The 27196-nt window shown below is 45.4% G+C and overlaps 1 protein-coding gene across 1 annotated transcript in view; it reads right to left on the reverse strand.

Moving 5' to 3' along the window:
* The window catches only part of GLP1R (glucagon like peptide 1 receptor), a 171566-nt gene that overhangs the window by 40376 nt on the left and 103994 nt on the right, over positions 1-27196 (reverse strand). Inside the window, exon 7 of the mRNA XM_075863773.1 lies at positions 5087-5147. Coding sequence (XP_075719888.1) covers positions 5087-5147 — 61 coding nt within the window. The remainder of the gene's footprint in view (positions 1-5086; positions 5148-27196) is intronic.

Raw genomic sequence — 27196 nt, forward strand, 5'->3', positions numbered from 1 at the left:
ACCACCACAGCAACACCACCACCACCACAGCAACACCACCACCACCACAGCAACACCACCACCACCACAGCAACACCACCACCACAGCAACACAACCATCACAGCAACACAACCACCACAGCAACACTAACACCACCCCAGCAACACTACCACCACAGCAACACTACCACCACAGCAACACTACCACCCAGTGGCATAACTACCGCTATAGCAGCCGTAGCGGCTGCTACGGGGCCCGCGGCATGAGGGGGTCCGTGACGCCCGCCGGCACGGGCCCCCACCATGGCCGGAGGCTCCGCTAGCAGCCGCTATGGCTGCTACAGCGCAACGCCACTGAACACTATGGCAGAGCAGGGAGTTATCTCCCCACTCTGCCATTAAACAAAAGACATGTATCCCCTATCCACAGGATAGGGGATACACGTGTGATCGCTGGCAGCGATAGGGAGAACGGGGGACTGAAAGTCCCCTGAAGTTCTCCATCACAAACCTCGGACTTCCGGGGTCTGTGTCGGCAGCTCCGTAGAAATGAATGGAGCGCCGGTCGCGCTTGTGCGCATGTGTGACCAGCGCTCCTTTCATTTTTAGTGAGCTGCGCAGACGCCGGGAGTCAGAGGTTAGTCATGGAGAACTTGGGGGACTTTCGGTCCCCCGTTCTCCCTATCGCTGCCAGCGATCACACATGTATCCCCTATCCTGTGGATAGGGGATACATGTCTTTTGTCTTTTCACACTGTAGGTCGCATTTTTTTGGGGGGTTGGGGACACTGTATGGCATTCCCTAGAGGGGAGCTGTATAGCGTTCCCTACAGGCGGGGGCTGTATGGCGTTCCCTACAGGGGGGGCTGTATAGCGTTCCCTACAGGGGGGGGCTGTATAGCGTTCCCTACAGGGGGGGGGCTGTATGGCATGCCCTACAGGGGGGGCTGTAAGGCGTTCCCTACAGGGGGGGCTGTATGGCATTCCCTAGAGGGGGGGCTGTATAGCGTTCCCTACAGGCGGGGGCTGTATGGCGTTCCCTACAGGGGGGCTGTATAGCGTTCCCTACAGGGGGGCTGTATAGCGTTCCCTACAGGGGGGGCTGTAAGGCGTTCCCTACAGGGGGGGCTGTATGGCATTCCCTACAGGGGGGGCTGTATGGCATTCCCTACAGGGGGGGGGGCTGTATGGCATTCCCTACAGGGGGGGGGCTGTAAGGCGTTCCCTACAGGGGGGGGGGCTGTAAGGCGTTCCCTACAGGGGGGGGCTGTAAGGCGTTCCTTACAGGGGGGGGCTGTAAGGCATTCCCTACAGGGGTGGGCTGTAAGGCGTTCCCTACAGGGGGGGCTGTATGGCGTTCCCTACAGACCCCCCCTGTAGGGAACGCCATACAGACCCCCTGTAGATAACGCCATACAGACCCCCTGTAGATAACGCCATACAGACCCCCTGTAGATAGCGCCATACAGTCCCCCCTGTAGAGAACGCCATACAGGCCCCTCTGTAGATAACGGCATACAGACCCCTGTGGATAGCGCCATACAGCCCCCCTGTAGATAACGCCATACAGCCCCCTGTAGATAACGCCATACAGCCCCCTGTAGCTAACGCCATACAGCCCCCTGTAGCTAACGCCATACAGCCCCCTGTAGATAGCGCCATACAGCCCCCTCTGTAGATAACGCCATACAGCCCCCTCTGTAGATAACGCCATACAGCCCCCTCTGTAGATAATGCCATACAGTCCCCCTGTGGATAGCGCCATACAGTCCCCCTGTGGATAGCGCCATACAGCCCCCCTGTAGATAGCGCCATACAGACCTCCCCTGTAGGGAACGCCATACAGACCCCCTGTAGATAACTACCACCACAGCAACACCACCACCACCTCAGCAACTCCACCCCACAACACTACCACCACAGCAGCACTACCACCACAGCAACACTACCACCACAGCAACACTACCACCACAGCCACACAACCACCACAGCAACACTACCACTACAGCAACACCACCACCACAGCAACACAACGACCACGGCAACACCAACACAGCATGACACCAGCAACACGAGCACAACAATACAACCACCACAGCAACTCAAGCACAACAACACAACCACCACAGCAACACGAGCACAGCAACACAACCCCAGCATGACACCAACAACACCACCACAGCAACACCACCACCACAGCAACAGAACCACCACAGCAACACAACCACCACAGCAACACAACCACCACAGCAACACAACCACCACAGCAACAAAACCACCACAGCAACACAACCACAACACAATCACCACAGCAACAACACCACAGCAACACCACCAAAGCAACACCACCACCACAGCAACACCACCACAGCAACACTATCACCACCATCACAGCAACACCATCCCAGCAACACTACCGCCACAGCAACACCACCACCACAGCAACACCACCACCACAGCAACACCACCACCACCACAGCAACACCACCACCTCCACCACCACCACAGCAACAGCACCACCACAGCAACACCAGCACCACAGCAACACCACCACCACCACAGCAACACCACCACCACAGCAACAGCACCACCACAGCAACACCACCACCACCACCACCACCACAGCAACACCACCACCACCACCACCACCACAGCAACACCACCACCACAGCAACACCACCACCACAGCAACACCACCACCACAGCAACACCACCACAGCAACACCACCACCACAGCAACACCACCACAGCAACACCACCACCACAGCAACACTACCACCACAGCAACACTACCACCACAGCAACACCACCACAGCAACACAACCACCGCAGCAACACCACCGCAGCAACACCACCGCAGCAACACCACCGCAGCATGACACCAGCAAGACAGCAATACCACCACAGCAACACAACCACCACAGCAACACAACCACCACAGCAAAACAACCACAGCAGCAACACAACCACAGCAGCAACACAACCACAGCAGCAACACAACCACAGCAGCAACACAACCACAGCAGCAACACAACCACAGCAGCAACACAACCACAGCAGCAACACAACCACCATAGCAACACAACCACAGCAACACAACCACAGCAACACAACCACCACAGCAACACAACCACCACAGCAACACAACCACCACAGCAACAAAACCACCACAGCAACAAAACCACCACAGCAACACAACCACAACACAATCACCACAGCAACAACACCACAGCAACACCACCAAAGCAACACCACCACCACAGCAACACCACCACAGCAACACTATCACCACCATCACAGCAACACCATCCCAGCAACACTACCGCCACAGCAACACCACCACCACAGCAACACCACCACCACAGCAACACCACCACCACAGCAACACCACCACCACCACAGCAACACCACCACCACCACCACAGCAACACCACCACCTCCACCACCACCACAGCAACAGCACCACCACAGCAACACCAGCACCACAGCAACACCACCACCACCACAGCAACACCACCACCATAGCAACACTACCACCACTACAGAAACACCACCACCACATACAGAAACACCACCACCACAGCAACAGCACCACCACAGCAACACCACCACCACCACAGCAACACCACCACCACCACCACAGCAACACCACCACCACCACAGCAACACCACCACCACAGCAACACTACCACCACAGCAACACCACCACAGCAACACAACCACCACAGCAACACCACCGCAGCAACACCACCGCAGCAACACCACCGCAGCAACACCACCGCAGCAACACCACCACAGCATGACACCAGCAACACAGCAATACCACCACAGCAACACAACCACAGCAACACAACCACCACAGCAAAACAACCACAGCAGCAACACAACCACAGCAGCAACACAACCACAGCAGCAACACAACCACAGCAGCAACACAACCACAGCAGCAACACAACCACAGCAGCAACACAACCACCATAGCAACACAACCACAGCAACACAACCACCACAGCAACACCACCGCAGCAACACCACCGCAGCAACACCACCGCAGCAACACCACCGCAGCAACACCACCACAGCATGACACCAGCAACACAGCAATACCACCACAGCAACACAACCACCACAGCAAAACAACCACAGCAGCAACACAACCACAGCAGCAACACAACCACAGCAGCAACACAACCACAGCAGCAACACAACCACAGCAGCAACACAACCACAGCAGCAACACAACCACAGCAGCAACACAACCACAGCAGCAACACAACCACAGCAGCAACACAACCACCATAGCAACACAACCACAGCAACACAACCACCACAGCAACACAACCACCACAGCAACACAACCACCACAGCAACACAACCACCACAGCAACACCAACACAGCAGGGACACCAGTAACACAACCACAGCAACACCACCACAGAAACACAACCACCACAGCAACACCAGCACAGCAACATGACACCAGCAACACAATCACCACAGCAACACCAGCACAGCAACACAACCCCAGCATGACACCAGCAACACAACCACAGCAACACCACCACCACCACCACAGCAACACAACCCCAGCATGACACCAGCAACACAACCACAGCAACACCACCACCACCACAGCAACACCACCACCACAGAAATACTACCACAGCAACACAAACACCACAGCACACAACCACCATAGCAACCCCATCACAGCAACACAACCACCACAGCAACACCATCACAGTAACACCATCACTGTAACACCAACAACACCACCACAGCAACACAACCACCACAACAACAGTGACACCAGCACAGCAACACAACCACAGTAACAGTGACACCACTGCAGCAACACCACCACAGCAACACCACCACAGCAATACCACCACAGCAATACCACCACAGCAATACCACCACAGCAATACCACCACAGCAATACCACCACAGCAATACCACCACAGCAACACCACCACAGCAACACCACCACAGCAACACCACCACAGCAACACCACCACAGCAACACCACCACAGCATGCCATCAGCAGCATGCCATCAGCAGAAGATATTCCTAGACTGAGGAACAAGCAGAACATTGCCAACAAACCCATCATCTTCATAGAGGTACTTGACTATGCCCCAAGGGAGAACAAACAGCAATGGCACACCTAAGAGAAAGAGAGAGACAGAGTGACAGTCACTGAGAGATCATAGAGAAAAGAGACAGTCACCAAGATATCATAGAGGAGGGAGAGTAAGACAGTCAGTGAGATATTATAGAAGAGCGAGACAGTCGCCGAGATATCAAAGAAGAGAGAGACAGTCACAGATATCATAGAAGAGAGAAACAGACAAAGAGATATAAAAAAAGAGAGGGGCAGAGTGACTGTCATTTATATATTAGAGAAAGCAGAGGCGTAGCTAGGGGTTTAGCACAGCATGGGGGGGAACACATCTGAGTGGGCCCCAACCCAGTTGGCCCCCACACAGTATAATGCCCTTATAGCTTCCCCCACACAGTATAATGCCCCTATGGTTGCCTCACACAGAATAACCCCTTCGTGCCCCCACACAGTATAATGACCCCTTACTGGCCCCCGCAATGTATAATTCCCTCATAGCTGCCCCACACAGTATATTGCCCGATAGCTGCCCCCATACAGTATATTGCCACAAAGCTGCCCCCATTCAGTATAACGCCCCATAGCTGCTCACATATAGTATAATGTCCCCATAGTTGCCCCACAGTATAACGCCCCATAGCTGCTCACATACAGTATAATGCCCACATAGATGCCCTCATACAGTATAATGCCAGCACAGCTGCCCCATACAGTATAATGCCCCCATAGATGCCCTCATACAGTGTAACGTCCCCATAGCTTCCCTAATACAGTATAATGCCTCAAAGCTGCCCCTATACAGTATAACGCCTCATAGCAGCCCTCATACAGTATAATGCCCCCATAGCTGGCCTCATACAGTATAATGCTCCCATAGCTGCCCCTACTCAGTATAAAGCCTGCATAGCTGCCCCATACAGAATATTGCCCCAAAGATGCCCCCATACAGTATAACGCCCCATAGCTGCTCACATACATTATAATGCCCCATAGCTGCTCACATACAGTATAATGCCTCCATAGCTGCCCTCATACAGTATAACGCCCCCATAACTGCCCTCATACAGTATAACGCCCCCATAGCTGCCCTCATACAGTATAATGCCCCCATAGCTGCCCCACACAGTATAATGCCCCCATTGCGACCCCGATACCCAGTATAATGCCCCCTTAGCTGCCACCACATAGTACAATGCCCCATAGTGCCTAATATAAAATAAAATAAATACTCACACTTACCCTTGTTCCCACGACGAGTGGAGGAGATCCCTCTGCTCCACCGCTCTGTGCAGTGTGTGTTTCTGCGCAGACAGATGACCTCACTATATCGTGCCTGCGTCGAGCAGCTCATAGCTGGCATTACATAGTGAATGCTGGAGTAAGGATCCATGTGCTCCCTGCTCCAGCATTGGATTCAACTGTATCTGTGTCCTGAAGACACAGATACAGTTGAAACTGGGACATGCCAGCGTCCTCCTGCCCCCACCCCCGTTAGATACGCCTCTGAGAGAAAGAGAATGAAGAGCTTCTAGAGTGATTGTGAGAAATCATAATGACAGAGAAATAATGGAAGCAAAATGGAGAGAAAGAAGAGCCATGCAAGATAAGTGAAATATCAATAAGGCCCCATGCACACGAACGTCCACGGGAGAATTGCGGCCCCATTAATTTCTATGGGGCCATGCACACGACCGTAGTTTTTACGGTCCGTGCATGGCCCGGGAGCCCGGACCGCAGAAGACGGCTGTAATAAGACATGTCCGTTCTTTCTGCGGTGCGGGCTCCCGGGCTCATTGAAAATAATGGCCGCGGGCAATGCACATGACCGCGGCCATTATTTTCAATGAGCCCGGGAGCCCGCACCGCAGAAAGAACGGACATGTCTTATTACAGCCGTCTTCTGCGGTCCGGGCTCCCGGGCCATGCACGAACCGTAAAAACTACGGTCGTTGATTTGCGGGCGGCTTGCGGCTGACAGTCCACTGCCGGCCGACCCGAAAATCACAGCCGTGCACATGACTACGGTCGTGTGCATGTGGCCTAAGAGATAGAAGAGTCTGTCAACAGGGTGTACCTAATGAGAGAGTAAGAAGTGACAGAGTGATTATCAATGGAACATACGAGAGCATTGAATTGATAGAGTGCTGGACAATGAGACAATATTAGACAGCAAGAATAAAAAGAGTGTTAGGTAAAGGAATACATAAGACACAAAGTGATAGTCAATGGAGTAGTGACACTTCTAATCAGACACTTGAGAGTTTTTACTGAGTCACTGGAACAACGAGAAGATGGAAGAATTATAGGCAGTCATTGGAAGAAGAGCAAAGTTATAGATTGTAACAATTATACCAGGAAGAGAGACAAGGTCCGAGACAACCAATGTATTATAAAGAGGAGAGGAAACAGTAACAGTCAATATCAAGAGGAAGTCACTGGAACCGCGAGAAGATGTAACAGTTCTAGACAGTCATTGCAATATCAAGAAGAAAAGACAGAAGTGGAGACAGTCATTGCAATATCAAGAAGAAAAGACAGAAGTGGAGACAGTCATTGGGCTATCAGCGGCAAAACTAGAACCAATGTGAGGAGAAAATTTTTCATAAGACTCATCGGAAGACCATGGAGATAAAGAAGGACAATTGAAACAAAAAAGAAAGAAACATTAACAATAACTGAGATGTAAAAGAAAAGAAAAAGGAAGAGGGGAGTAGAGAGAAGAAATACATGAAAGTAGGGAAAGGAATAGAGCAGGAGAAAAGAGGAAAAGAAGGAAAGGGAAGTCAAGTGAAGGACACGGGAAGAGAAGGAAATAAAAGAATGGATAATAAGGAAGACGTTACTGTAATTGACACAAGTAGCAGAAGATTCTCCTGTATAAACCTCATACAATAAAGGAAACAAAATATTCTTAATGATGGTCAATAATCAACATCTGCAATGGTTGAGGATCGAACGTCTCCAGCAGACAGAAGACGACTAAGAACCTGTGAACCTCTACAAGTCTCTTTTCTACAGAGGGTCAACATTTTCTCCAACAATTACAGTGAGACCCTTGGTTCTGTTAGGAAAGTTTTATTTTAAATTTATGCTTATTTGATGCAATGAAATTAAATATACACTGAGCCATGCAGAGCTTCTCAGGAAATGTTTTAGCTGATAAAGTCTTAAATATGCTTTGCTTTCAAATTTGGGGCAGTTGGATTTCTCAATAGAGACAGATGGAATTTAAGGAAGTTCAACTTTATCCCAGTTTTAGTTGTAAGTGTCAAAATATGCTATATGAAGCAAAACTGCATTAGACTAGTTTTTTTGTGTAAGATACTCACTGTCATGAGCAAAATGTCACCTGGTTGTGGTTAAAGCCTATATAAACCAGACTTTATGTGATGAAGTTTAGACAACTGCTGATTTGCCACTTGTCTCCTTGCCGCAATTATAAAAGAAGCGCCTTCTCAACTTATTCAGGTGAACCCTTGAATTTTTATTGATAAGAATGGAAAATTCTCCTAACGCCTTGGTTCTTCGAGGCGGAAACCAATATCTCCAGACCCTCGTCCTTTCAAAGACTGTATACCATGCACGGGGGGAGTTATTCAATGAACTCACTAAATCTAAAGACCTCCGGCTGAATTGCCGTCAAACTGAGGCCAGTCAGACAGAGAGACGAGGTGGAGTGACGGATTCTAAAGAAAGACAGGAGAATCGAGGATTTGAGTTTTCATCTTAATAGCGGTAATATAATTTTGTTTATATGTGTTTTTATTATTTTTCATATTTAGATATTATCAGGTTATGTTATAAAAACCTAAGGTGGATCTTAGGTACTAAGACTGGGTCCTAGTTATATTAAGCGCAGGTCTTAATATAAAAACCTGAGAATAACGGTTCTCGAGGTTAGAAGTCCATAGCCTGTGTGAGAAGGCTACAGGTGATATATAACTCCGTGCAGCACGTAAAAGATAAAGTACTTGGAAATTTGGAGGATCTCTTATAGAGTATTAGTATTATTTGTTATAGAGTATTAGGATTATTTGTTTTATAAAGTTTAAGATTGTGATTAAAAGTATTGAATGATTGAGATAAACTAAATCCAAAGTTAAAGAAAGATAAAGACTTTCAAACTGTGGTGTAAAGACACATCCAGAACATCTGCTGCTTGTTTGACCAGCCTCTTATTGTCTCTGGATGCCCCTGTCACCAGAAGTTTTAAGGTAATCAAGTATTTCTTTGGTGCAGTTGAAAGAAATGGTTGTTATAGATTAAACATATATGAGACTCCTTGACTGTGAAGAATGAATGTATGAGGGTTAACCCCTTAATGACCGGGCTTGTTTGGACCTTAATGACCAAGCCAGATTTGTCAAATCTGGTATGTCTGACTTTATCAGAATAACTCTGCGAAAGTTTTGAATATCCAAGTAATTCTGACATTGTTTTTTCATCACATGTTGTACTTTATTTTAGTGGTAAAAGTAGACTAATACGATTTGCGGAAATTAATTGAAAAATTGAAGAGATTTTGTAAAAATTAAAATTTTTCCCTATTTTTAACTTCAATATGTCACATATGTACACACATACTGTACATTTTTTTTAAATTAAATATATATTTCCATCTCTTTACTCTATTTTGGCAGCACTTTTGAAAAAATAAAATACATTTTCAGCAATTTAGAGGACTTACAAATTTAATAATAATTGTATACATTTTGAAGTACATTTTGTTTTCCTGCACCAAGCCAGGTTTTCAGAGACTCATAGGTCTCAGAATGATGGAAACCCCCACAAGTGACCCCATTTAGAAAACTAGACCCCATAAGGTATTTATCTAGGGGTAAAGTAAGTATTTTGACCCCACAGTTTTTTGCTAAATTTAATGCATAGCAGGAGGAAAAAAATTAAATTTCACTTTTTTCATAAAAGTATCAGTTTGAAGACCAATTTCTTTGTAAAGTGAACATGAAAATTAAGAAACACACCACAAAATCTATCACCCTGTTTCTCCTGTTTTCAAAAATACTCCCATTGTTGCCCCAATCTGCTTATTAGACGTGTGGCTGGGCCAAAAAGAGAGGGAGCACCCTTTGGATTTCAGGGCACACTTGAATAAATTCTAGGCCCCATATCATGCATTTAGAGGCATTGAGCTGCCTGAACAAAAAAAAAAAAAACACGCAGAAATGACCCCATTTTAAAAACTAAACCCCTAAAGGTATTCATCTAGTGGTGTAGTGGGCATGCAGACCAAACATTTTTTAAAGGAGGAAATAATGGGTATAATTTCAGACACTATGGGTATATAATGTTTTCTTCAAATTCTTATTACGTTTCCACATGAAATAGAGGAGACGTGGTAGAAGGTTATTTGGTTAGAAATACGCCACATTAATAAATTTGTGCGGCATACAGAAGAGAAGTGAAGTCGTGTATTCATAACGGATACATGTTGCTATAGACGTATTTGCCTGTACTTATGACTATGTCTTGCTGAAGAAGCAGTTGTGCCGCATCTGTGCCATTATGATGTCATTGTGGACAGAGTTCTGTCCTAATATAAAATCAGTCAGAGAGGAAAAAATAAACTGTACTGGAGTGATGGGCAATATCTTCAAACAAATGGAGGAAAATGTATCCAACTATGTTGCAAACTCGAGTCTGTTTTTCAGTAACTGGTTGTACAAGGTCTCTTTGGCGCCATCAATCCTTATGAGGGACGAACGTGCCAAGTGACGAGGTATACCATAACAGACCCCTGCCCGGCAAGGTAGGAACCGCTACGTGCACAAAACAACCAATCACCTACAGAATATATAAAGGGGCAGTGTCCAAAACCATCTATAGGAACAGTAAAGGATCACTAATCCCCAAAATGATGTCAGTATTTCTAGAAGAACTGTAACAAAGCCCATGGTGTATTGATAAGGAACAGCTCGATTATTAGAGATCCTCCAAAAATAAATATCATGCCCATATCACGGTACAGAATTAGGAATGTAACAGTCGTATGTGGCAGGACATAGTCATAAGAAAAAGGAAATACATCCCCAATTTATTCTTGTAACCATTGCTAAAATGCACGACTTCCACTAACTCAGGGGCGGCTTAGGCCGCAGGTGTTGGATTTATCTACTAATAAATGCAATGCCCACATTTATTTTTTATTTCAAGAACACTTGTGGGGTCCATGTTCTGAATAGACAGATGTGGGATCCTGCACAATAAACCGTATTCATTTGTGAGTGATCAAGTCCAGGATTTAATTGTCCAAGATATGTATAAAAAAAATCAAAAAGGGTAAAAAATGTGTTTTACAGTCTGAAATAAATAATGTACTACCTCCCCATGAGAATCCCTCCCTCCATTGGAAAGCCCAGAAACTAAACAAAAAATATGAATAAATGAAATTGACTCCCTAAAATGAATCCCCCACCCCACCCCTTTTTGGTGTTCCCTAAATTATATATAAAATTAATAATTAGAAACGGTGTGGTAGGTCTCAAAACAGGGGAAGTTGTACAGGCGTGGATTTGAAGGGCACATGGGGCAGTAAAACCGGGTATCCCTCCTCCTTCCGTGTTTACTGCACACCTGGCATCTCCTTTGGGGGTATTCCTTATTCTCAGAGGCAGGGCCGGGGTGAAGGAAGTGGCGCTCAGTGAGCCTTTTGACATCCTCTGACTCAAAGGATTCTCCAGGTGCGGGGGAGTCAAACTGGAGGTACTCTATAATGTTCTCCTGATATTGGAGGAAACTAAGTGTTCCCTGGGTCTTGTAGAGCACATAGCTGTTATAAGTAGCCATCTGGATGAGGTAGATCGCTACCTTTTTATACCAGGCCCTAGTTTTGCGCTTGACCAGGTACGGTTGTAGGATGTGGTCAGATAGATCGACTCCCCCCATGAACTTATTATAGTCCACCACGCAGACCGGTTTCCTCTTATCAGAGGTAGCTCCCCTCTCTCTCACTGCCACTGTGGTGTCTTCATGCACGGTGGTCAGCATGTAAACCTTTTTATCACTCCATTTGACAGCGAGCAACTGGTCGCTTGCAAATGAGAGTGTCACACCCCTTTCTATTCGCCTGGACACCAGTCGTTGAGGGAAGCCGACTATATTTTTGCGTACCGTCCCACAGGCCCCTGTATTAGCAGCATGGAGGGACTTATACAGGGGGACACTGGTGTAGTAATTGTCGGTGTACACATGGTACCCTTTCTGTAGGAATGGCACCATGAGTTCCCAGACAAATTTCCCACTAATGCCAACATCCTCTGGGCATCTTGGGGGATTAAGGTGGCGGTCCCTGCCGTCATATATAAAAAAGCCACAGGTGTAGCCCGTTGTGCTCTCGCACCCCTTATAAAGCTTCACACCGTATCGGGCTCTTTTGGAGGGGATGTATTGGCGAAATGATAGACGGCCCTTGAAGGACATAAGGGACTCGTCTACCGCTATTTTTTGGCCTGGGGTGTATACATTTAAAAATGACTCAGATAGGAGGGAGATGAGGGGTCTCAACTTGTTGAGGTGATCATGGCCTGGGTCACTTCTTGGGGGGATTTTGGAGTTGTCTGAGAAGTGCATGAAACGCATTAGAGTCTCATAGCGCATTCGGGCCATGACAGCTGCAAATACAGGAGTGCTGTGGATAGCACTGATAGCCCAGTAGGAGCGGATAGAATTTTTTTTTTACTATCCCCATGTTTAGGGTAATTCCCCAAAAAATTTTAATCTCACAGACGGTTGTGGGTATTTATCCTCTGGCATAGTAAAACCTTGGATTTTGGGTGGAAAATTGCCTGGCGTATAAATTTGTCTGCTGGACAATTAGTTCCAGGACCTGATCGCCTATAAACAAATTAAAAAAATTCTAGGGGGTAAAATTTGCGACATCAGTGTTGATGCCTGGAGTCGCTGTAAATGGTGGAATTTGGGGGGGAGAAAGAAACTGCAGGATCCCACATTGCGGGAGGGACTGCATTACTAGGCCCTGCTCCTGACCCTTCACCGGTGACAGCTGCGTCCACCACCATAGGGCTGGGGGTCCAGTGGCAGAAGCAGAACTTGTGTCGCTTTCTGAGCCAAGTTCTGCTTCTGACGCAGTATCCGTACCGCTGCCGAATCTGCTAGAGCACAGCATGGTGTACGCCTGCTCTGCAGTGAACACTCTGAGGCTTCTGCGATTCATTTTTTTGCTACACTAAACTAACAAATTAAATTTAATTTTTTTTGTATTTTCATTTTATATATATATATATATATATATATATATATATATATATATATATATATATAAAAGTCCAAATACAATGTCAGCCGCACAGCCTTGTAAATCGTAGGTGGGTGCCGACCTGCCCAGGTCAGGCCTAACAGACCTGCTGTAGTAGAATCCAAAAATCAGGCAGCACTCCAAGTTATAAGCAAGGTAGAAAAAGGTGCTTTATTGGTCCATATACACGCGACGGTTCAGCCTGATTTTTGGATTCTATATACATATATATATATATAACACTAACAAAAAAAATAAACAAAAATACGGTAAACCGCAGTTAACAGGAATTAAAACGAAATCAGCGAGAAAAAATAAAAAGGATTATGGAGATCACAGGTAATTATGGGTAATCTGTGGTGATTATGGGTAATCAGGGGTGATTACGGGTAATCTGGGATGTGATTACGGGCAATCTGGGATGTGATACGGGTAATATAAGAACGTGAATATCTAGTGTGTTTTTCACAGTAAAACAGCACAAGATTTGTATAGCATCGCTCTCTCTCCCCTCTCAAAGATCAACTACAGTGAGAGGAGGGAGGGAAACCGCACAAATCCTGTGCTGTATTGTGTAAATATGGGACTATGGTCACTGTGATAGGTAGATCTCAGTGACCATATGATCAGGGACCAATTATAAGGGTCCCTGATCAGTTTCTATTTACAGGCAGAGTAGCTGCCTTAGACTGACAGCGCATGCGTGTGCCATTTTTTTTTCTTCCTGGCAATTAGGGGTGGGGGTGCACGGGGGGAGGTGGGGGGCACGATCGGTGGCAGCGGGGGTGTAACAAGTAGTTTTTATCTCCTCGCACCTAACATACATGGTGAGAGGAGATAAAAAACGAATTTACATTGGCACATACATTGTAACGGCGGTCGCCGGTATTCGTTGAATACCAGAGATTGCCGGTATGGGGACTGCAAACCACGGTCCCCAGTCACTGCTCCAAGCCCTCTGCTACCTCCGGTAGCTGAGAGCAGGGAGCTAACCCTCCCCCCGGCTGCGCTACTTTATTCCGAAGCAATGCCGTAGAAAGGCAATTACATCGGAATAAAGCCCGTTAGTGACCGACGTAAAAACACTATGGGGCAGTCACTAACGGGTTAAATAAATAAAACCCTGTATGTATAAGGGAGTCCAATTAGGAATGGTCCTAGGTAAAATTGTTACCAGGACAAATTAGTCAGAAAAATACTGTTAAAACACCCAGGAACATTAAGTATATGACTGATCAACATAATACTTGTGAATGTTGTTGTAAGTTCTGTGTGTGTACTGTGACTTTGGTGAAAATACCTTGTGGTCAAGATATATACAGAAATATAGAATAAGATAGTAGGTTTTTTATTCATATCGAATTTGTTTGTTTGTTAATCGTCAATCATGTGTCTTGTCTATATGTGGCAAAAGTGAGAGTTGAGACAGTGTTTCACATTTCCGTGTCGTGGTCACCTTGGGTGAGCGACATTACTGTCTTGGGATTGTGTTTTGGTAAGCGGCTCTAGGCGTCTAGAGTGCAGCGAGTACTACAGTCCAGGGAGAATAACGTTTTGGTAAGCGGCCTTATTTATAAGGTGTAGCGAACACTGTTATTCAACATTCCCAACTGACCATCAAAATCCCACAAGGCTCCTTGAATGAGATCAGATTAGAGTCAGATCATAGAACAGGGGTGGGCAAACTTTTTGACTCGCGGGCCACAATGGGTTCTAAAATTTGACAGAGGGGCCGGGCCAGGAGCATTTGGAGGGAGTGTTTGGGCCGGATATACTAAAGCATTAAATGTAGTGTGTGCAAACCTCATAGCACCTACACATACAGCCGTTGATCGGACTTCAGTGAAGAAGTATTTTGTTAAAGTGAAATAAAGAGAAATACGCGCCACATTAACATCGGTCAATGTGTTTTGAGTGCGCCATCTATTGGGAAAACGTGGGCATTGCAGGGAAAGGGGAAAAAAAAGGAGGTTTTTACTATAATTTGGACAAGTTCGGCGGGCCGGATTAAAAAGCCTAACGGGCCGTATGTGGCCCGCGGGCCGTAGTTTGCCCATGTCTGTCATAGAACCAAGATCAAATAATAGAATAAAGGGATACATGAACATTAGTAAATCAAATTGTCACGTAGCAAAAAAGAAAATTAACGGCTATTGTCCCGAAGGCTTCTCATTAAGTTTGGTTGGTCTTTTATTGTTTACTGTATTTGTGATGATTAAGATACTTAAAAATATTACAAAAGGACGAAGGCCCACCAGATTGCTTTAAATGTCTTGTCCTGAGTGTATGTTTGGATTAATGTTGGCTATTTCTACTGAAGGTTGGAGAATAGTCAACATAATTGATAAAGGATACAAAGTTAATCAAACAGGATTTGGTTCCTTAACAAACAATCTTTGTATATTAAAAGTGTTTAGATCAAATATACATAAGACTCTTACTCTAGAAAAAACTATTGGCACATTATTAACGGACCTAGAAAGAGGCAAACTATATATCCCTAAAAGACGCCCCATTTAAGTGTCCATTGAATAGAGAGGAACCCGAGACATATACTGAAATTGCTAGATTAGACGTCCTTTCAAAAGGACACCGCTTGTAACATGGGTAACGTATCAGGAAAAGCTTCAGGATGTGGTTGTTTGTGTCGTTATCATAAAATATTCCTTTAGAAGGGGATGTTAAGTATATGCACAAATTAGATGTGTAGAATGTAAAATATGATGATAAGTGGTGTGGTAAATTTGGATTTAAAGGGAAGTTGAGTGTAATTGAATGTGATAATTTAGTGAAAGAAATTGAAAAGTGTGATGAGAAAAAGAGAATAAAGTCTTAGAAAAGGGAACAAGGTAGAAGGTTCTGACAGAATGTTAAAATGATCAGAAAAGCAGAACTATAGAAGAGTGTGTCAATAAATGTTGATATGAATAGTATGTGCATAAAATAATAGCTTTCGATAAGGGTAATACAGATAGGTACTTTACAATGAGTAATGTAGATTATGACGAGAAGTTTGATGTTTACGTGTATACAGTCTGTGTGTCCGTGTATACAGTGTGTGTGTCGCAGACTAGTCTGAGGAGCAAATTCAATTGTGTACTGTTTTGATATGAATCCAGATATCAATCCAGATGTTTTTCTCAATCCAGATTAAGAAGTGAATTAATTGAATTTCAAATTATTGTTATTATATGTAAAATTAGTGTGTATAAAGTCCTAGAACATTAAACTGAAGTACAAGATTGTGTAAATAGACTGACTTTTTAAAGTATCTCATCTATAAGGTTTAAGTAACTAAAGTTAGTTGTGTAAAGTCAGGTTTTAGAGTTATAAATACAGCAGTTTCTTTTCAGCATTTTGGCTTGCTGAAGCTTCTTCAAGAAAAGAAAAGTGGTAAAAGGCAAGGGGGAGGGAGCAGTGTGTTAAAACGTTAGAAGTAAATTGCTGATCTCTCTCTCCCTCAAGTGAAATATAACAACAAGCGCAGTCTACATAAAAGACATTGCTAATTTATTAGAAAATAAATTGATAATTATGTATTTGTCTCCATCCCACTGTCTCCAGATTGTTGCCAATATTTTGCCTTCACACATAGAAGCAAACAATATGCATGGATTGTGTTTCCCCAGGGGGGAGCAAATTCCCCTGATATGGTCATCCGTGCAATGAAAGAACTGTTGGATAAGTGGTCCCCCAAACACTCCACCACTTGTCTGTTGCAATATGTTGATCATTTGCTATTGTGTTGTATCTCTGTTGACATATGTTCTTAGGAAACAGTCTCATTATTGTTGTCATTTTCCTATATAGGTGCACTGCTATCTAAGACCACCCAGTCACACACAACTATCACTATGCCTATGGATGTAGAGAAAGGAGAGGAACAGGGGTGGATGCCAAACCCTTAATGTACGAATTTGCAAATGACAATGACTTGTTTGATATGGAACATGAGCCTGATTGTCACAGTTTAATGCAACTTGAAGCCCAAGGGTTACCAGGTGTCACTGATGTACCTTTGACTAACTATGATGTTCAGTATTTTGTAGACGGATCCAGGTACTGGAATGAGCAGACGGGACATTTCACCACCGGGTATGCAGTAGTCCAGGAAAGTAAGACAGTGTTGCAAAAGTCACTGCCCTCCAGCAGCTCTGTCACAGAGGCAGAACTCAAGGCACTTGCAGAAGCATGTAAGTTGGGACAAGGTAAAAGTGTGAACTATACAGACTCAAGGTACACCTTTGGAGTCGCACACGATTATGACACAATATGGCGAGCAAGAGGCTTTCTGACTTCAGCAGGCAAACCAATACAACACTGCTTTACCCCTGAATTTCAGAACGCAGCTGCTCGACATGTAGAGGGTTGCCTGACATGTGTCAGAAACAACCCCGGTAAAATGACAAAAACACCCAGTAAGCACATGCCTCGTCCTGATTACCCCTTCCAGTGAGTGCAGGTGGACTACATATAGCTACCCAAGGTAGGTGTATATGAATATGTCCTCGTATGTACTGACTTGTTTTCAAACTGACCTGAGGCATGGCCAGTAACCAAAAAACATAGCTAAAAACACTGCTAGGAAAATACTGAGTGAAGTAGTATGCCGATATGGGGTCCCTGAAGTAATTGAGAGTGACAGAGGAACCCACTTCACAGGAGAAGTACTAGGGCATATACTTACTACCCAAGAAGGTAAACATCTAGATGAAGGAAGAAAGTCAGCAAAACTCCAAGCACCGAAACCTCTGACAAAAAGACAAATTATGTCCTTTTTGGGTATGACCAACTTCTGCAGAAGTTGGAGCGCCAATTAGGCTGCTATTACGGGACCATTAATGTCTTTGATTTATGAGGAGGCATTTTTTTCAGATAGAACAGGTCCTTGTAGGATCTTCAGTGCTTGGACTACCTGATTATTAAAAAAAAAACAAAAAGAAAGCCTTTATTCAAAATGTAGAGGTAAAAATGGATACATAACTTCAGTGCTAATACAGGAGTATGGAGGAAAGGATAGACCTCTAGCTTACTGCTCATCAAAACTTGACCGAGTAGCTAGAGCCTTACCTCCCCGTGTTCAATCAGTTATAGCCACAGCAGAAGCAATAGGAGCTTCCGTTACATTAGTGTTATTTATGATAGAAAGATGTACCACTTTATATTCTTCGACCTTGACGTCTACTGTGGAGGATGGTGAACCACATAATTGCCTATCCTCCATAGCAGAAAGAGTGTTACTAAGATCAAATCTTAAAGATACTCCACTACAAAATAGTGATCTCATTCTGTTTGTAGATGGATCTTGTAAGAACAAATACATCCTACCCAGCAACTTATTCAGATATGCAGTCATATTGAGCCATGGGACAAGCCATGTCTCAACAGCGGGGATGGTAGAAATCATATCTAAAGTGTTCATGGCATATGGCTTTACTAACTACTCTAAAAATTTTGTTTAACTTGTTTAACATGCGCCAAACATAATTCACCGGGGAATGCAAGATCAAAAAGAGGACAGTTCCCAAGTCCACAATATCCATTCCAACACATTTGTATGGATTTCATTGAATTAAATAAGTTGTTTTTAGCTTCCTAAGATATTAGGTATATGTATAAGGGTGTTAATTTGAATCTCAGAGTAGGTAACAAAAAATTTGGTTTGAGACACTTGTTAGATAAACATATGGTATCTGTGAATATTTCTGTGGGTAGGAGCTGTTACAGGTGATCAGCTCAGATCAAGGTACAAATCCTGCTGAAAAGAGTAACAAGTGTGACATAAAATGTACCCAGTAACTACACATCTTCTAGGTGCCCTGTCCAGAGGGACAGAGAAGTTTTTCTTATATAAAGGTGTGTGTTTGTTTGATTTGATGTACAGGACTTGTCAATGAAATGATGGGACCCAAACCTGAGGGGTGATAGTATGAGATTGGGGATAGTATTTTTTTTTATTAGTTGAGACCCTATTGTCTGAGGTTTATAATTATAATGTATGTGAACATGCCACGGTATTGTGAATAACAACTTGAGGTGTTTTATGTGGAGTTATGAGGTGAAGGTCACTGGTAGTTGTCACTCATAAGTTAGAAGAACATGGCAGCAATGAGAGCCCGGAGGTTGTTACCTGGGTGTCTTTAGGTTTGAGGTAGATGCTGCTATAACTGCAGGGGTAAAAGTCCCATTAGGACAGTAAGTGACAGTGCGACAATTATGACCAATATGTACCATGGCAGGACAAGTTTGGATTATTGGATTACTGCCAATATTAGTAGGTTTAGCATTAAAGAATGCTCATAATATAGAGAAAGTGGCCGACAGATGGGACACTGTTACAGATTATGTGTTTGATGTTTTGAATGCTGCCCAAGGGGGCATTTGCCAAGTAGTTGTCCCAGCCTGTTGCCACTGTATAGACCTTTTTGGCATTATGCAAGACAAGTATGACCATAGAACAAGCTAAGAAAATAAAGTCTGTAAGGGGGATAAGCCCTCTTTTAAGTACCTGGCTTGGCTACAAAATGTCCTCAAAAAACAAAAGGTGGGAAATGTGAAAGTGATTAAAATAATGTTTAAATTAATTCATTTTGTGCAGAAGCCATCGTGTCTGGAGACCCCATCTTGTTCTTATGTAGTGAATAAGAAAGACATTGTTCCTTTAAGACAAGTAAATTAATGCTGATTTCGTATGTTATTCAATTTTTTACCTTGGTTCTCATGCGAAACTCAAATGGAAGAATTATTGCTTAGTGATTATTGATGTATTCACCAAATGGGTAGACCATTTGTAATACCACAGTTAAATCCATTCTCTAGGATGGCTGAAGAGTTTGATTTTATACTTGCTGAATATATGGCAAAAATGCTAACCAACAAGGAAGTTTCTATCTCTAATTGTATTCCAGGTGACCCTGTACCTGAACCTGAACCTGTGAAGCCAGGAAATTGGATCCTGATCAAAGTTATAAAAAGAGAACACTGGTATTATTTTCGTTGAGTAAGACCATTTTAGGTTCTGGTTACCACACCTATGGCTGTACAGATAGCCGAACGTACCTCTTGGATATACTTATCACATGGTAAGGTAGTTAGGGAACTGCCACTATCCTTCTAGGCTATAAAAGACTGATTACAAAGGGTGATCATTTGTTAGAAGTGACTGGTCTCAAACTCCAGGGAAGAAAACATCCAGAGCCTGGGAGGAGACAGGGCAAAATGTTATTAGTTATTCTAGGTATCCTATGGGGGTCCAAGGTGTGTCAATCAAAGGTATGGGATCCCTGGGAAACAGGGTCGGGAGTATGAATCCCTAAAGACTTAGTTTGGGGGGTTAAACATTTTAATTTCACTGAAGGTTAGAGACCAATGCACAGATAGAAACATAGCTTACAAATTAGTATATTCAGAAAAGTACATTTGTACTATCTATGTTAATACCCTAATAAAAAGGATAAGGGACTATATGCCATAGGAATTGATGTTTCAGGTACTGACCCTATAGGGCATTTCTTTATTGAAGTTAAGAAAAGGATGGAACTGAAAGTCCTTTAGCCCAGAATATAGACCTACCCTCTATAGTCTATCCGGCCAACTTCATTTATGAAGATAAATTGGCATTAGAAACAGGTTACAGTGATAAAAATGAATGGTTAGCCTGGATAGGATACATTGCAATCCAAAATAATAGAACTAACTGTATCACTTGCACAAAAGCTAGGCCTCATCTGGTTTCAACTGTGTTTTTATTGAAAATTTTTCAACAATATACATATAACTTAGAGCAGCATGAAGGGCCATGCAATTCACATAGTAAGACAGTAACTTTCAATAGACAGACAAAACATCTGGGAAAAAACACAGGGGTTTAAGGGGGTGAGGAGGGGGGGGATAGTCGGAGCTCCACCTACCACCTAATCTTGAGTTCCCTGTATCCAATACTTGTCCCACGGGTCCCACACCACTTTGAACCTGTCCAGTTCATTGTCAATACAGGCCGTCATATGCTCCATTGTACGTATTTCCCTAATTCTAGTTACTAAGTCGATGTGGGAGGGAGGGGTTGTCTGTCTCCATTTCCATGCTATCAACGTCTTAGCGGCTGTAAGAAAGTGTCGAAAGAGTCGAGCTGGTGATTTCCCCAAAGACCTAGGGGGAACATTTAGGAGGTAATGAAGAGGGTCTAAGGGAATATCCTGCTGCAACACCGCCAATGCCAAGTTCTTAACTTCCAACCAATACTGTTGTACCAGTGAACAGCTCCAGAAAATATGGAACAGATCACCTCTCTGACCTCTACATCGCCAGCAATCCGACGGAATACCCGGATTGAAGCTATGCAGAAAGGCAGGGGTATGGTACCAAAACATAAGGATTTTATATTGGTTTTCCTTATATGCAGTGCAGATGGAGGTTTTAGCTGCTTGCGACCAAATAATCTGCCACAATGAGAGCGGGATGGATTTATTCAGTAAGGCCTCCCACTTCAACATGTATCTATGCCCAGGCGGAGGGGAACCCTCCGGGGATAGCAATAATGCATAAATGGCTGAGATAAGCCCCCTAGTGGTGGTAGCATACCGACATAACCTTTCGAAGCTTGTAGGTGCAGTAACCCGCGTGGATCTAAAAGTTTGCTGCATGTAATGTCTAACCTGAAGATAGTGAAAGAACGCAGCGGAGGGAATATTATGATGTTTTTGAAAGTATGAAAACGGGTGAAGCTCTTGCGTGTGGGGATCAACCATATCAGCCAGGTGAAATACCTCAATTCCCGTCCACAATCGGACTATTCGGGAGGTAGTGGCCCCCCGGGATAGTGGGAGTGTAGAGTACCGAAGTCAAGGGCGGGCAACCCGATGCCAAATGGAAGCGGTTTTTACAGGTTTCCCACACCTCCCTTTGAAATCTCATGGGACCCAATAAAGATGCAGTCGGCATTACTAGTGGGTCACCCCATAACAGGGAGTTTGGGTGGACCGGGGCCATCCATAGCTTCTCTATTTCGGTCCATTTATTGTACGCCCTTAAAGACACCCAGCTGGGTATGCGACGGAGGTGTGCCGCCCAGTAGTACTTCACCACATCAGGGACCGATAGCCCACCCGCAGATCGACCCGATAATAAAACTGATTTCGGAATTCGATGTCTGCCGGAGTGCCATATGAACCTGAGGATAGAAGACTGCATAGCCCGCAATTCCTTCATAGGTACTGCTACCGGCAAAGTCTCAAAGTAGTACAGTAATTTAGGGAGCAAGGTCATTTTGACCGCTGCTATGCGCCCAAAAAATGACATGGGAAGAGGATCCCACCTGGCCATTAGCTGACGTAGCTCTACAAACAGAGAGGGGAAATTAGCCTTGTAAACCGACGTATAGGAGGGAGTGAGTTGAACTCCTAAATAAGTCAGGGAGGTTTCCTTCCAGTTGTAGGTGTAGTTGTGTTTGAGTAGCTGGAGCTCCTGGTGTGGAACATTAAGAGGGAGCGCTTCCGTTTTAGATGTATTAGTTTTATATCCTGACAGCCTCCCATACCTACGGAGAACTGTAGTAAGGTTAGGGAGGGAGGTATGAGGTTTAGTGATAGTCAAGAGGACGTCATCTGCAAACAGGGAAACCTTAAACTCTTTATCTTGTATCTGGACCCCCGCTATATCCCTGGATTTCCGTATTTGAGCTGCTAAAGGTTCTATGCATAGCACAAATAAAAGTGGGGATAGGGGACACCCCTGACGTGTACCATTCCAGATTTGAAACGGAGGGGAGGTGGAGTGTGGGAGTTTAATTGCCGCTGTTGGTTTGGAGTAGAGACCACGCAGTGCTGTCAAATAAGGGCCCGAAATCCCAAATGAATTTAGAGTTTCGAACATAAATGGCCATCCCAAGCGGTCAAACGCCTTCTCTGCATCTAGACTAAGAAGGATCGCCGATTCCTTTTGCTTTTGGAGGGCATCAATGAGGTCAAGGGCCCTTCGTGTGTTGTCTCCTCCTTGCCTAAGAGGCACAAAGCCCACTTGGTCTTTGTGAATCAAAGAAGGGAGCCAAACATTGAGTCTATTAGCTAGAAGACGGGTGAAAATTTTTAGATCCGAATTCAGAAGGGCTATGGGTCTGTAATTGGAGCACTCTGCGTGGTCTCTACCCGGTTTAGGGATCAGCGTGATATGAGAATGCAGGAATGTTTGAGGGATGGGAGAACCCTGTAGGAATTCATTAAATAACGAAGCCATCCGTGGAACCAAGATCTCTGCAAAGGTCTTATAATACCCATATGTAAAGCCATCTGGTCCAGGGGCCTTACCACTAGGGAGGTCCTTCAATATATCAAACAATTCCTCCGCAGAGATCGGGGCATTCAGGGATGAAAGCTCCTCATCTTTCAGTTTAGGGAGAGCACAGGAAGAGAGATATGCTTGCAGCGTTTCCCTCCGACGAGCCGGATCAGGTGGTAAGGTATTTGGCAGGTGGTATAAGGATTTATAATAGTCATGAAAAAGTGTGGCTATCGTGTCTGGGTGATGCTGGAGTATGCCCGCCTTATCCCGAACCGCCTGTGGAGTACGAACAGTCGCCTGATCCCGCAATAGTCTGGCCAGAAGCGAGTGCGCCTTATTACCTTTGTCGTAATATTTCCTTTTTGTGTATAGTAATGACTTTTCTACCCCCTTCATAGCTAAGTCCTTGAGTTGTGCTCTAGCCTCTATCAATTTCCGTAGTGTCGGGACCGCCGGTTTAATCCCCATTTCTCTCTCCAACTTAGTAATTGTCCGATGGAGAGCCACCCGCTTGGCCCGAGAGTCTCTTTTCAATCTAGATCCCATTACTATGCATTGCCCTCTCATCACCGCCTTATGCGCCTCCCAAAGAGTGGATACTGAAGGAACCGATCCCTCATTAAGTGCATAAAATTCCCGCATATGCCCGGCCAGGCTGTCCCTAAGAGAAGGGGACTTAATCAAAGTTTCGTTTAAGCGCCAATGACATACTCTCGTATTTGGTTTCCCTATCTGTAGGGACACAGAAACTGGTGCGTGATCTGACCAAGAGATGGGGTCTATATTCGCCCCCTGGAGCGCACGGAGGGCAGGGACATTACCAAAAAAGTAATCTAAGCGTGTATGAGTGCTGTGCGTATGGGAGAAGAAGGTATAGGACCTATCACCTGGGTGATCCACTCGCCACAAATCATAGAGCTGGTGCTCTCTAATTAGTTGCCTAAAACGTGTAGAAAGTCCTGTAAGGGTGGGCGTCGGAGTAGCGTGTGTAAGAGAGACCCTATCCATGGACGTGGAGAACGGGACATTAAAATCTCCTCCCACCAGCCATGCCCCCCTAGGAAGCTTCTGGAGTTTAGAAAGGAGTCTACGTAGGAATGGAATCTGTGCGGTATTAGGAGAGTAAACGTTACATAGAACGATGGGCTGTCCAAGCAAAGTCCCCTCTATTATAACATATCTGCCTTTCGGATCTAGATGTAAGGTGTGAACTTGTATGGGGCAGGAAGCTGCTATCAAAATGGCCACCCCCTCCCTTTTGCGACCTGACGAGGCAGAGTACACAGCAGGATACGCCCCTCGGGCAAATTGGAAAGTTCCGGATGAATCTAAGTGTGTTTCCTGCAGAAAAGCAACTTCCGCTCCAAGCGATTTCAACTCCCTGAGAAGCAAGCGTCTCTTCACATTGGAGTTGAGACCCTTGACATTAAGTGTGACAAATTTAACCATGGTCAAAGATGTATGAAAGAGCAAAGAATGATGTGGAAAGTGCGGATGTATACAGCTCACAGTTATGTCGGGGCCAGTCCCATGTCGGTTTCAAAGCAAGCAGTGTTCTACGGCGTCCTTCTACCTTGGAGGTTCTTGGAGGATTCACTGTCGTCTCAAGTGTTATTTCGGATGAAAGTAGGAGGGGAGGGAAAGACACTGGGGTAAAGACGTACCAGGGAGACAATACACATATCTGCAGTGAGAACAAAGAGAAATGCATGAGATCAATGAATTTCAAACACACTCAGAAAATACTACCAGGGAGAATACTATACCCTGGGGCGGGTGATATTAAAGCAAAAGAAAACTGGTAATACAATATTACCCTTTGCAACTCTCTCTAAAAACAGAGGGAGAACTGCAAAACAAATTACCCCTATCAAAAAAGGAGGTCGGGTCTCAACAGTCGAGGAACCTAGTACAAAAGTACGTATAAATACGTACAGGCCGAGAAAAAACAAAAAGGGGGTGAAAGAGCCAAGTGTATCCCGGGCAATCGCGCCCTGCCACAATTTACGTTAACGAATTAAAGCGAAACAACATAAAATCAGAAATATAATCCTAAATGCATTTTTAGCCTAGGATAGTGCAACTGGCGAAGGGAGCAGCTGGTATGGGTGACCAGGCTCCTTCACATATATTACGGAGGTGCCGTGTATCTGCGCAGCGTCAATCAATTCAAATCAGGTCTTGGTGAACTTCGGGTAGACTGTCGTCTTGGAGAGGTCCTCCGCTTATTTCGGACCGACTGCCAGACTGGAGGTGGAGACGAAGGCGGCAAAGGAGTCTCCCAATTCTGCATCTTGGGCGTTGGTATACCAAGGGAGTCACAGAAATGAGGCAAATCCCCTGGGTACCTCAGGGTTGCAGAAACACCATCTCTTCGGGCTGTAAGGGAGAACGGAAACCCCCATCGATAAATAATATTGTGGTCCCGTAGGGCTGCGAGAAGTGGACGAAGCAGACGTCTTTTCTGTAACGTAATCCAGGAGAGATCCGGGAATAACTGAATCGGCACACCGGCATACTCCAGGTCTTTACGCTGACGGGCTTTAAGCATAATGTCCTCCTTAGTGCGGAAATCCTGGACACAGCAGATGATATCTCTGGGCTGAGATGTAATGGATTTTGGTTTCAGTGCTCTATGCGCTCTGTCAAGCGGTATCCGATTAGACGGGGGTGCACCCAAAAGGTCGTTAAAGATAGTCTCTAACACGATGGGAAGATCTTCAGACCCCGAGGGCTCCGGTATGCCCCTTATCCTTATATTATGACGGCGACCTCTGTTATCCAAATCCTCTAGATGCAGTTGCATATCTCTAATGGACGCCAGCTGGGAGGACACTGAAGACTGTATCACAGAAACATGGCGCCTAGTGGCATCGTGGTCATCTTCTAAAGCCTCCACCCTCGTAGCAATCTGCTGTATATGCTGCGACACCCCCGCCAATTCTGAACGAAAAGCTGCCTTCACTTCTTGTATCATACTCTTAAAGTCCTCTTTAGTGGGCAACTGTGAGAAACATTCCCTCCACATAGGGGGCACATCTGAAGGAAGTGAGGCTGAATCCTCCAGGTCAGAATCTGAGGCATATGCAGGGGCCTGGGCATAGGGGGTCAAAGATGGTGTATCCCCCAGATCGTCTCTCCTCCCCGGCTGCTGGATCGTGGGCCGTTGGGGTTTAGGTGCAGGCCAAATCTGTAGGGCCATTTGTGCTGAGGGCTGTGACATTGGTGGTTCAAGCAGGTGTACTGGGGCCTCTGACTGAGCTGATGCTCCTCGTGGCCTGGCCTCCATTGCTCCTGGGATAGGGGACCCCCTTCCCTGCTGTTCACAGGACGAGGTGGAGGACAGCTTAGGGGAGCTGGGAGGGTGAACTTTAGCCATCCGGCTATTCAGCTTACCCTGTACGTGGGGCACTGTCTCCTCTCCCTGCTCGGACATCTCCCCTTCCTTCTGACACGAGGCTGTCCAAGATGGCTGCGGCTGAGGGAGCGGCGTGGCTTGCCGCCGAAGAAAGTAGCCGTCGATCGTTGGTGGAGCGGCGGCGACCTG

Source organism: Rhinoderma darwinii, chromosome 4 (genome assembly GCF_050947455.1).
Source record: "Rhinoderma darwinii isolate aRhiDar2 chromosome 4, aRhiDar2.hap1, whole genome shotgun sequence".
In the NCBI taxonomy this organism is placed as follows: Eukaryota; Metazoa; Chordata; class Amphibia; order Anura; family Rhinodermatidae; genus Rhinoderma; species Rhinoderma darwinii.